The sequence below is a fragment of the Ranitomeya imitator genome, chromosome 2, assembly GCF_032444005.1.
Source record: "Ranitomeya imitator isolate aRanImi1 chromosome 2, aRanImi1.pri, whole genome shotgun sequence".
Lineage (NCBI taxonomy): Eukaryota > Metazoa > Chordata > Amphibia > Anura > Dendrobatidae > Ranitomeya > Ranitomeya imitator.
The window spans coordinates 630,307,359-630,319,853 of record NC_091283.1 but is presented as its reverse complement, the minus strand read 5'-3'; the positions used below and the strand labels follow the sequence as shown (position 1 = coordinate 630,319,853).

Below are 12,495 nucleotides of genomic sequence, written 5' to 3'. Positions count from 1 at the left end.
TGTGAAACTCGACAGTCTATTCTTGTTCTTATAAATGAAGGCTATTCCATGCGAGAAATTGCCATGAAACTGAAGATTTCCTACAGCGGGGTGTGTACAATTCCCTTCAGAGGAGAGCACAAACAGGCTCTCACCAGAGTAGAAAGAGAAGTGGGAGGCCCCGCTGCACAACTGAGCAAAAAGACAAGTGCAAGTAAATTAGAGTCTGTAGTTTGAGAAATCGAAGCCTCACAAGTCCTCAACTGGCAGCTTCATTAAATAATACACTTAAAACGCCAGTGTCAACGTCTACAGTGAAGAGGCGACTCTCCGGGATGTTAGCCTTCAGGGCAGAGTAGCAAAGAAAAAGCCATATCCGAGACTGGCTATTAAAAGGAAAATATTAATATGGGCAAAAGAACACAGACATTGGACAGAGGAAGATTGGAAAAAAGTGTTATGAACAGACAAATTCAAGTTTGAGGTGTTTGGAACACACAGAAGAGCATTTGTAAGACGCCAAACAACTGAAAAGATGCTGGAAGAGTGCCTGACACCATTTATCAAGCATGGTGGAGGTAATGTGATGGTCTGGGATGGCTTTGGTGCTGGTAAAGTGGGAGATTTGTACAAGGTAAAAGGGATATTGAATAAGGAAGTCTATCACTTCATTTTGCAACGCCATGCCATACCCTGTGGACAGCGCTTGATTGGAGGCAATTTCATCCTACAAAAGGGCGATGACCCAAAGCACACCTCCAAATTATGCAAGAACTATTTAGGGAAGAAGCAGGCGGCTGGTATTCTATCTGTAATGGAGTGGCCAGCGCAGTCACCAGATCTCAACCCTATTGAGCTGTGGTGGGAGCAGATTGACCGTATGGTACCCAAAAAGTGCCCATCAAGCCAAACCAACTTGTGGGAGGGGCTTCTGGAAGCATGGGGTGAAATTTCTCCAGATTATCTCTGCAAATTAACTGCTGGAATGCCAAAGGTCTGCAATGCTGTAATTGCTGCAAAGGGAGCATTCTTTGACAAAAGCAAAGTTTGAAGGAGAAAATTATTATTTCAAATAATCTTTTTTTTTTCAAACCTTGTCTATGTCTGGACTAGATTTTCAATTCATTTGATTTAATAAAAGTATGGGTTTTCATGGAAAACACAAAATTGTCTAGGTGACCCTAAACTTTTGAACGGTAGTGTATGTGGTAATAACTCTGGAACACTTCAACGCATCCCACTGATTCTGAGATTATTTTGTCATGACATATTGTACTTTATGATAGTAGTAACATTTCTTTGATGTGATTTCCATTTTTCTCACAAATAAACGTAAATTTGGAAAATGTTGCAACTTTAAAACTTTTTTAATTTTTATGCTCATAAATCAGGTGTTACACAAAATAATATTTCCCACATGTCTACTTTACATCAGCACAATTTTTGAAAGATATTTTTTTTTCATTAGGAAGTTAGAAGGGTTAAAATTTGACCAGCGATTTCTCATTTTTCCAAATTTACAAAACAATTTTATTTTAGTGATCACATCACATTTCAAGTGACTGAGGGGTCTACATGATAGAAAATACCCAAAAGTTACACCATTCTAAAAACTGCACCCCTCAAGGTGCTCAAAACTACATTCAAGAACTTTACTAACCCTTCAAGTGCTTCACGAGAACGAAAACAATGTGGAAGGAAAAAATTAACATTTAACTTTTTTTACACAAAAAATTTACTTCCGACCCAAACTTTTTTTTTTTTTTTTTTTAATTTTCACGAGGGTATCAGAAGAAAAGGGACCTCAAAATTTGTTGTTCAATTTCTCCTGAGTACGCAGATACCCCATATGTGGGGGTAAACCACTGATTGGGAGCATGGCTGATCTCGGAAGGGAAGGAGCACCGTTTGACTTTTTGAATGCAAAATTGGCTGGAATCGATGACGGGCACCATGTTGTGTTTGGAAACCCCCAGATTTGCCTAAACAGTGGAAACCTCCCACAAGTGACACCATTTTGGAAAGTAGATCCCCTAAGGAACTTATCTACATGTGTGGGGAGCACTTTGACCAACCAAGTGCTTCACAGAAGTTTATATGTAGAGCCGTAAAAATAAAAAATTATATTTTTTCACAAATGATCTTTTCGCCCCCAATTTTTTATTGTGGAAACCACACCCCCCAAGGACTTTATCCAGGTGTATAGTGAGCATTTTGAATAGATAAGTGCGTCACAGAATTTGATAACATTAGGTCGTCATACTAAATATGTCATCATTAGATGGTCATTACATGAAAGCCTACAGCCTGCAAAAACCATTCTGCCGCCTCACCAACCGCCCGAGCTGCCGCCTCACCAACTGCCCGAGCTGCCGCATTACCACCAGAGCCACCGCATCCCCGACCTTCTGTCTCTTCCCCAGTATCCCGTAGAATGTAAGTCCACAAGGGCAGGGTCCTCTCCCCTCTGTACTGTCTGTCATCGTAAATTTGTGTACTGTAAATATCTATAAGTTTGTATGTAATCCCTTTCTCATGTACAGCACCATGCAATTAATGGTGCTATATAAATAAATGGGGCAGCTCAATGGATAGCACTGCAGCCTTGCAGCGCTGGAGTCCTGGGTTCTAATCCCACATTCGACAACATCTGCAAGGACTTTGAATGTTCTCCCCACGTTTGCTTGGGTTTCCTCTGGGTACTCCGGTTTCCTCCCACATTCCAAAGGCATACTGATAGGGAATTTAGATTGTGAGCCCCATCGGGGACAGTGATGATAATGTGTGCAAAACTGTAAAGGGGACTTAATTTACTACATTTTTAAAAAAAAAATTAATTTTGATCACTGTGATAGACCCTATCACCGTGATAAAAAGGATAAATTTCCTGTTGTTGCTGGGTAGCGGCCGGCAGATCTCAGCGGGCGCACTGAGCATGCGCCCACCATTTTCTTCCAGGAAGATGACGCGGGGGGGACGGAGCAGGAGCGCCTGGGGACGGCAGAGGTACCAGGGGATCATGGGGAACCCCATGTCTCTCTTCTCTGATATGCTAGATCACATCAGTGGAGAGAGAAATATATTGTAAATCATCTTTTTTTTTTATTTTTGTTTGTGCTCGCCGTTATTTGGTGAATAATGGTGATCATGTGACAGGGGACCATAAAAACCGTCCTTCATCATGTTCTCCTGGGTCTCAGATGACCCTGGAGATTTTTCGATGCTGGGAGGGGGGGTGGCGCTATACCCTTATTGCTCAGCGCCACTAAGAAGTGATTCTGAGGAATAAGTACCCTTAACTGCCACCTTTTAAAAGGCGTATCGGTGGTCGTTAAGGGGTTAATTGGGGTCACCTAGCAAACTAGTTATCACAGGTATTTGAGATTGGTTTCAGTGATCCAAAGTACTTTGAGTTAAGATACTATAAATAAGTTTATTTAAAAAAACAAAGTTACATCTCTGACACTTTATTCCAATCTGCATAATAATTTGGAACCCGGTGTACATGTAGATGGAGCTTAACCTGCTCTATATTATATATATTATTATATAATCCCCATTAATGTTATTCCAGAACTGGATCTTGTGTGCTGACCTCTCCTGGTATGCAGTCTCCAACTACTGAGCATAAGCATGCATAAAATGACTGAGAGGATGTTAAACCTCACGCAGGAGATCCTGACCCTACTGACCAAAGAGGTGAGAGATTCAGGCAATTCTGTCACATGATATCCCTTTAATTTCCATTTAATTAACAGGGATATGACGGGATATTTAAAGGTATCTCTATATAAGATTTATCATGGTCCATCTCCACATGTAGGAAGACACAGTAATAAAGAAGACATCTGAAGAGTGTGTGGCATCCTACATATACAGAGGATGGGGCAGGAGCCACAGCGCCATCATGGAGCCTCCACCTCACTCACTGATACCTGAGAGATACAATGATCAGAAGATCCTGGACCTCACCAACAAGATGACTGAGCTGCTGACTGGAGAGGTGAGCGCTGCTGGGAATACTGGGGCATTATACAGTAACACAATGGTTAAAGATTATTCCCATCTTCACAGATGGATATTGTTCGCTAGCACTTGTGAAAACAAGCACTTCTGCATTTTACGGTTTCATAAAACTTGCAGCCGTTTTTGAAAAAGTAACATTTCTATTGTTTACAGCTTGCATCCTTGGAGACCGACCACCAATGCTCAATAGAAAAGAGCTTGTGTTTCACATTCTCAGCCACTGCAGTTATACAGCAAAGGTGGTTGGTCTCCTAGGCGGCATCCTGTAAACAAAAGTAATTTGTGAACCCCAAAAGTGTGGGTTGTTTTTTTTTTAATAAATGCAAGCAACACTGATTTCTGAAGATGGGAATTTGTCAACCCTAAAATGTCAATTAAGCTGCCTAAACCTTTCTATAAGGGCGTTGACCTTTATTCAAATCATACCAGGCATGTAAAATGTCAGTTAATAATTTATTGAAAATCCACTTTTACTTGATATGCAAGTAAGGGTGCTTCGATGCAGCCTTGGTGTGGCCTATGCCTTGGTGCACCATTACACCTTTCAATAATAAATGTTACCTTATAATGATTGACATGTCTCTGAAGCTGAGAGTGAACGTTGAGTGATGTAACTTTACATTTCTGTGAATGCACTGACACTGCATGAGTGCGGTGGTGGCCTCAATATGTCAGTGCGGGCGTACACAATGGAGCGGTTGGTTCATTATGATGATTGACGCAAGCGTAGAGTCAGAACACCTTGTCCTCACTGAAGCTGCTTGTTCGCGACACTTCCGGACACAGCTGCTGCAGGCAGGATTCGGGCATCAGAGAATGCCCATAGCCACATTGGATGCATGCCCGCACTAATGCTGTGAACGCTCCACCACCGTCATTCAGTGTCGGTGCGCTGACACGTGAAATGATGACGCAGCGTTTGCTCTCCTCTTTAGAGGAATGTCAATCGCCGTAAGGTATCGGCTACTGATGAGCGAGCTTGCTCGGATAAGGTGTTCGAGTTCCTGTGGCTGCATGTCTCGCGACTCTTCAACAGCCCCAACACATGCGGAGATTACTCGCTTGTTAGGCAATCCCTGCATGTGTTGCAGCTGTGGAATATGCAGCCACGTTGACTCGAATATATTATTCAAGCACGCCAAAGATACTCTATTAACACCCGAGCATGCACGGATAACACCTTATCCAAGCACGCTTGTTCATCACTAGTAATGTAAATAGGAAGGCGAGACAGTACATTGAAGTGCCCTCATTTCATACCTAGTATGATTTAAATATGGGCTACAAAAAAATGTTTATGTAGTTTAATTGCCATTTTGGGGGTGACAGACTCCCTTCAATGTGTCTGGATGATGATTGATTACATGTCATTGTGTGTCAGGTTCCTATAAGGTGTCAGGATGTCACTGTCCATTTCTCCATGGAGGAGTGGGAGTATGTAGAAGGTCACATGGATCTGTACAAGGACATCATTATGGAGGACCACCAAACCCCAACTTTACCAGGTAAGAGAAGAGTAGTTTTGAGGATATGCTCAATACCCCTATTTGATTAACACCAATAAACAAGGAATTCGACCACAATATGTGCTTCCTACAGATGGATCCATTGTGAGAAGATCACCAGGGAGATGTCCTAGTCCTCTGTATTCCACGAATTGGGCACAGGATCATCCGGTACATGGATCTGCAGTGTGTATACTGCACCCAATTAGGAGTCCCTGTATTATACTTCCTGCATAATTTTATACCTGATCCCAAAAATCCTTTAAGCTCTTGTTTGTATCAGTAAAATCCAATATTGTCTCAGACTGGTAATGATTTTGATCTGGTGACCATTGTTTTGGGATAAGAAACATCTAGTGGTCAGTTTGTTGTTTGGATCAAAGAGGGCTAGTAACCATTTCCTTACAATATTTTATTGCTTAGCTATTGAATGTGTTGTTGATGCTGTGGACATCCCATAACTTCAGAAAACTGGTATGTTATATTGTCAATAGTAGTGAATGATGGCTCCAGACTAATAACCGTTTGTTTTCTTTCACATTCCCAGAAGCCACTTTGGAGTCTTCCAATCTCAATGAAACCAGAAATATTGCTTGTTAGTGAAAAACATGCCGATCACATGACTGAGAAGTTACTAAGCCTTGTTCGGGAGGTCTTCCAGCAGCTATCTGGAGAGGTGAATTGTGAGGCATGACGCCCTTCTTATGTCTATTGATAAAACAGGTACATGACTGTAGATCTGATGCTGGAAATACATAGTATTATTCACTAATGTTTGTCTTCATGCACAGGATTATACAGCGGTGAAGAAGACATCTGGAGAATATGTGACACTTAGAAGCTGTCAACATGTGTCGGGGGGATGGAACAGGAGCCACAGCCCCATCATGGAGCCTCCACCTCACTCACTGATACCTGAGAGATACAATGATCAGAAGATCCTGGACCTCACCAACAAGATGATTGAGCTGCTGACTGGAGAGGTGAGCGCTGCTGGGAATACTGGGGCGTTATACAGTAACACAAGGCATGATGTGTCTGGATGATGACTGTATCATTGTGTTAGGTTCCTATAAGGTGTCAGGATGTCACTGTCCATTTCTCCATGGAGGAGTGGGAGTATATAGCAGGATACAAGGATCTGTACATGGACGTCATGATGGAGGACCAGCAGCCTCCAACATCACCGGGTAAGAGGAGGAGACTTTAGTTCATGATTAAGAGTCTTGAAGGTCACTTTGGGAACACCATCATCTGATTGTACTTATATTTAGTCACTATTTATTTTAGATGGACCATGGAAGACTAATTCACAAGAAAGACATCCCTGCACTCTGCATGTCCCAGATTGTTCAGAAGAGGGTTTGCAGAACCAGGTAATAGAACTTAAAAAAGTGAAGTCTTTATTTAAAGGGATTGTTTGTTTTGTTTATTTATTCAATATTATAAAACGGTTAAGGCCATGTGCACACGATGCGGATTCCATTGCAGATTTTTCCGCAGCGGATTTGATTAAATCCGCAGTGCAAAAAATACTGCGGATTTATCGCGTTTTTTTGTGCGGTTTCCACTGCGGTTTTAGACACCTGCGGATTTTTAATCTGGAGCAGGTGCCAAACCGCTGCGGATTCCGCACAAAGAATTGACATGCTGCGGAAAATAAACCGCAGCGTTTCCGCGCGTTTTTTTTCCGCAGCATGTGCACAGCGGTTTTTGTTTTCCATAGGTTAACATTGTACTGTACACCGCATGGAAAACTGCTGCGGATCCGCAGCGTCAAAACCGCTGCGGAACCGCAGCAAAAACCGCAACGTGTGCACATAGCCTAAATTTGCAGAAGGACATCAAATGGGGGGGAAAAAATCACAGAAAAAAAGCCATATGTGCCAATACCAGGTGACATAACTAATGCGCTGCAGAATGGAGCCGGACCACAGGAATAAAAGGCGTAGGCAGCATATTTGCAAAATACCGATGAATAATCACTCACACTCCTACCATTCATGAGGGGTACGGTTGCTTGGTATAATAAGGCTTATAGATAATAAGGCTTATAGATAATAAGGCTTGCAGATAAGGCTTGTGTGAGGTGGCCATCACAGAAATATGTGTGGTGCACCATACAGACGCCTATTGGTCATGCCCATACTATTGGATCAGGCAGGCTGTCCTGCACTGTGTAATGCACCCCAAAAGAACAAATATCTTATTTTTCCCCACAAATCTATAGTATGTGGTTGCATCCCACAAAGATGTATTTTTTATATATTTTAGCCAAAATATGCAAGAATGCAACCACCATCAAGGGTCTTCAAGATCTTGAAATTTCAAAGTTCTTGTAAAAAACTATTTTTGTTCTGAAGGACAAAGGGATTTTTAATTGTATTGTTTACTGTTCGTTGCATAGGTTACCACACTCTATAAGTAGTGGCTGGTCTCCTAGGCAAAGAGCACAGTGCTTAGAAGATCTTTGGTATAGAGCATGTAAGCGCTGCTCTGCACTGGATGAATTGCTGGATCTGACCAGATTCAGTGCCGCTGCGCTCCTCCGGTAGAGGAAAAGGTGTTCATATGGCCATATAGTACTTGGGACAGTGGCCCAACCATGCTGCTGGTTCAAACAGTCAACCAAGAAGGAATACCCCACCCTCACCAAGCAGAAAGTCCGATGACTGAGGAGCGTTGTGATCATGACGATGGATGATAACCCGTAAGTTCACACCATAGTTTCTGCTTTGATTATTCTAGTATGAAGAACTAATTATTATTAAAATTGAAGATCCAGAAGATGAAGAATTTGAGGTTGGCCAGCAATATGATGGTGAGAAATATCCTAATGCTATCAGCCCAGGTGAGTTTTAAAACAGAAGATTCTCCTTATTCTACATTTATCTTGCATTGCAGTTGTATAATTTTTGTAAGGGAGGGTTCACACCGACTTTTTGTATGCCAATTTTGACTAGAATTCTGCTTCAAATACTCTTCAAGGTAAGGTTTCTATTGATGTTCTATAACATGTCGAAAAAAGTCAGCACTGTGTGCACAATAGGAGGTTGGTTTATGAAAATCAGTAAGGAAACTTATTAAGCGTTTTGAAGGTTTTTTTTTTTTGTTAACATGGATTTTTCAGAAGAATCCGTTTTAAAAGCAAAGTTAAAATAACACTGTGAATATACATTAAATGTATCACCAATTTGGAGGAACTGTTTTCTGAAATTTTAGGAAGGTCTTTAATTATGTTTTTTTTAATAAGCTAATTATGATTTCAACATATCTGGGATTGGCTGTAGCCAGGTCAACTGATGAAAGTTATTCCTGTTACTTTAGTAATACAAATGCCAGATATGTATCAGTTAATGAAGATGTTGTGCATGTTCGTTTGGGGATTGGCAGCGCTGGTGGAGCGTGGTCACAGAGGGTGTTCGGTGGTTCGGCGACATGACTCCCATCCCAGGCTGGTGCGGTGGCCTCCGGGAAATCCCATCTGTGGCTGGTGCGGCAGGTTCAGTGTTGTTGCGGGGGCATTTTGTGAAAGCTAGGAGGCCCCCACACATCCATTGCTGCAATGCGGTGGCCTCTGGGAAAATAGCCGCCGGGGACAGCGCATTCACAGATTGAGATCTCGGAGGTCACCACATCGCAGCAATGGATGTGCGGGGCCCCTGAGCTTTCACAATATGCCGGCGGAGCCCCCCGCACCACAGAGCACCACCGCCACACCACAGGGCACCACCGCCGCATCAGCCTGGGAAGGGAGTGTGATCATGGCCCTGCAGCGTTGGACCGGGACCGCCACAGAATCGCCTGACTCCTGCTGCCACCACAGTATTTGTAAGTATATTCCGACTAGAAGATGCACCCCCATTTCCCCCCAAAAAAATTTGGGGAAAAAAGTGAGTCTTGTAGTCTGAAAAATACGGTAATTTGAATGTAATGGCGGTCAATCTGAATGAATCTATAGGTCTAAATGAGACAGACAAGTGCAGTGTTTGGTTATGTCAGCCCCATCGACTGTGAATAGAGCAGTGGTACACAACTTGACTGACTCTCAACTCGCTATTCAAACTCCTGTGCACCTCAATGAGGTGGAATAAAGGAATTGCAAGCCTATTCTAATAATTATGAGGGGTAAGGGTTGCACAGGACTAGTGTAGATAACATTGACATTTTATGTTTTTTATCAGTGGAAAATGTATTGAATAATATTTTTTTTGTGTGTGTATTCAGCAGGTCAACCCAACATCAAGACTATATCTGTGAATATGAACAGTATTGAACATCAGAAAATGCACACAAAGTTGCAGTTTCGGTGTTCTGATTATGGCATTTGTTTGGAAAATAAGGCTAGTTTTGATGAACCTGAGAAAATTCATGCAATAAAAAAGAGATTTTCATGCTTTGAGTGTGGCAAATGGTTTCCGTATAGATCGAACCTTGTGGAACATGAAAGAATTCACACCGGAGAAAAACCATTTCCTTGTTCTGTATGTGGGAAATGTTTTGCTCACAAACGTCATCTTGTGACGCACTTGAGACTTCACACGGGTGAGAAGCCATTTCCTTGTTCTACTTGCGGAAAATCCTTCACAAACAAACATCACCTTGTAAGACATGAGCGGAATCACACAGGAGAGAAGCCATTCTCTTGTTCAGAGTGTGGAAAATGTTATGCTGAGAAGTCAAGTCTAGTTATACATCAAAGGATACACACAGGGGTCAATTTGTATTCCTGTTCTGAATGTGGAAAAGAGTTTGTGATAAGAGCCAGTCTTATCGATCATATAAGAAGTCACACGAAAGAGAAGCCATTTTCATGCCCTGAGTGCGGAAAAGTGTTTTCTCACAAATCCAAACTTGTTCAGCACGAGAGGATTCACACTGGAGAGAGACCATATGCTTGCTGTGAGTGCGGAAAGTGCTTTGCACGCAGAACTCATCTTGTATTACATCAAAGAATACATACAGGAGAAAAGCCATTTTCTTGTTCTGAATGTGGAAAAAGTTTTACCAATTCTTCGGTCCTTACACAACACCAGAGAATTCACACAGGTGAGAAGCCATTTTCATGCCTTTTCTGTGGAAAGCCGTTTGCAACCAAATCAGAAGTTGTACGGCATAAAAGAACTCACACGGGGGAAAAGCCGTTTCTGTGTACAGAGTGTGGGAAATGTTTTGCCATCAAGTCCCTTCTTGCAATACACATGAGAATTCACACCGGGGAGAAACCGTATTCTTGTTCTGAATGTGGAAAACTATTTAGAGAGAATTCTGGCCTTATCAAACATCGCAAAATTCACGATGAGGAGGCACCATTTTCCTGCACTGAATGTGGGATATTCTACGCAGATAAATCTGGTTTCAGAACACATCTGAGAATCCACTTGACTGAGAAACATTTCTCCTGTTTAATTTGTGGAAGAGGTTTCACATGGAAACCAGAGCTTATTGCACATCAGAAATTTCACGCAGGTGAAAATCAGTTTTCATGTTCTGAATGTGGAAAATCTTATGCACAGAAACGGAATCTTAGACGACATGAGAAGACTCATAAACTGTAATGGGAAGTCGGTTTGGATTTTTACAAGCTAAATTTTTAATACCGCAATCATTATGTTAACCCGGTCTATTATACATTTAACCTGTTACTAACTTACAGTAATTTTGCATGACTTTCATTAAGATGGTCTTCTAGATGGCCACAAAAAAAGCATAATGCCCCACCTTAACTTCATACTAAGGATCAGAGATAACTAGGCACAAGAGAAGACATATGATGTGGTTATAACGTTCACCTTAAGATCATTTTGCTCACAGTGCTCAAATCGGTGCTGATCCCTCCATTGGTGACTGCTGCTTAAAATGCTTGTTCAGTCTAAATTGAGAAGTCTGCAGTCACTCTGTGTGACTGCAGACTTATGAATTCCCCCTGCGCACACACTGTTCTCTGCAAGGATTCACCGGTTCCTTAGCTGGGACTGGTGGGTACATGGGCATTATGCATACTAGCAGCCAGAGCCAGTCTAGTGGGCGAGGCCTCATTCCATACATCTTGTATTGAGCAAGGCCGATCCCAGTCTAGTGATGCAGCCTTCCAGTGGGCACGGCCTCGTTCCATGCAAGTGTATGGAGTATTCCACACCCACTAGAAGGGTTCTGGCCGATGTATAAGGCCGGGAACACACATACGTGAGATACGCCCGAGTCTCGCAGGTGAAAACCCAGCTCTGGCGCCGACACTCCAGAGCGGAGCGTGCAACTCCATATTTTGCTGTGCGGCTGCATGCTCCGCTCTGGGGTGCGGGCGCCAGAGCTGGGTTTTCACCTGCGAGACTCGGCCGTATCTCGCGTATGTGTGATCCCAGCCTAACGCAAACATGCCCTCCGGTCCCGGTTTAGAAACTGGGGAATCCTCGCAGCGCACAGAACTTGCCCTGGGGGATTCATGTCTGCAGACACACAGAGCGACAGCAGACTTACCGAATTAGATTAGATAACCCCTTTAATTTAGTAAAGCCCTAGTAATGACAATTGTCATGGCTGAGGACTGGGACTGCTGTGGCATTTTTAGCTACTTAAAAATAAAAACGCAGTGAAAAAAAGAAAATTTAAATCACAGAAATTTCCTTTTGTTTTATTTAAATTTTATTTTTAAGAAAAAAACAAAAACAACCCAGTGTAATCATGTTATGTATCAGGGAGAGAAACCTTTTTTATGCCAATGGTCAGTTGGATATTTATAACAGCATTCTCAGGCCTTTCAGAATTATAAACCTAAAAATGATCCTGCTATATTTGGCCAAACAGTGAGCTCACCTATAATGTGATGGCCGGAGTGGCTTCTCTCTGATCCGGCGGTGATACAGATGATGTTACTGTTCGTAACTGATTTTCCAGTTTTGTGTCGGGCTAGAGTACAGTTGACTCTTTGCGATAAGTTTTGTAAAGAACTGATCACAGCATTAAGTTGTACTGAACACCGAAGAAT

At 42.3% G+C, this 12,495-nt stretch overlaps 1 protein-coding gene across 7 annotated transcripts in view; it reads left to right on the top strand.

Annotated features, from left to right (window-relative positions):
* The window catches only part of LOC138665248 (zinc finger protein 585A-like), a 36,937-nt gene extending 24,808 nt beyond the window's left edge, over positions 1-12,129 (top strand). The window contains exons 2-12 of one of the 7 annotated variants that reach the window (XM_069752554.1): positions 2,261-2,415; positions 3,554-3,678; positions 3,803-3,982; positions 5,387-5,510; positions 5,605-5,696; positions 6,058-6,186; positions 6,302-6,493; positions 6,577-6,700; positions 6,801-6,886; positions 8,259-8,361; positions 9,738-11,717. In XM_069752554.1, the coding sequence (XP_069608655.1) occupies positions 3,613-3,678; positions 3,803-3,982; positions 5,387-5,510; positions 5,605-5,696; positions 6,058-6,186; positions 6,302-6,493; positions 6,577-6,700; positions 6,801-6,886; positions 8,259-8,361; positions 9,738-11,068 (2,427 nt within the window). In that variant the 5' untranslated portion in view covers positions 2,261-2,415; positions 3,554-3,612 and the 3' untranslated portion in view covers positions 11,069-11,717. Of the gene's footprint in view, positions 1-66; positions 2,416-3,553; positions 3,679-3,802; positions 3,983-5,386; positions 5,511-5,604; positions 5,697-6,057; positions 6,234-6,301; positions 6,494-6,576; positions 6,701-6,800; positions 6,887-8,258; positions 8,362-9,737 lie in introns of those variants that run through there. The other 6 variants (XM_069752553.1, XM_069752556.1, XM_069752559.1 and 3 more) reach the window with 6 other exon arrangements.
* The last annotated feature ends 366 nt before the right edge of the window (positions 12,130-12,495 follow it).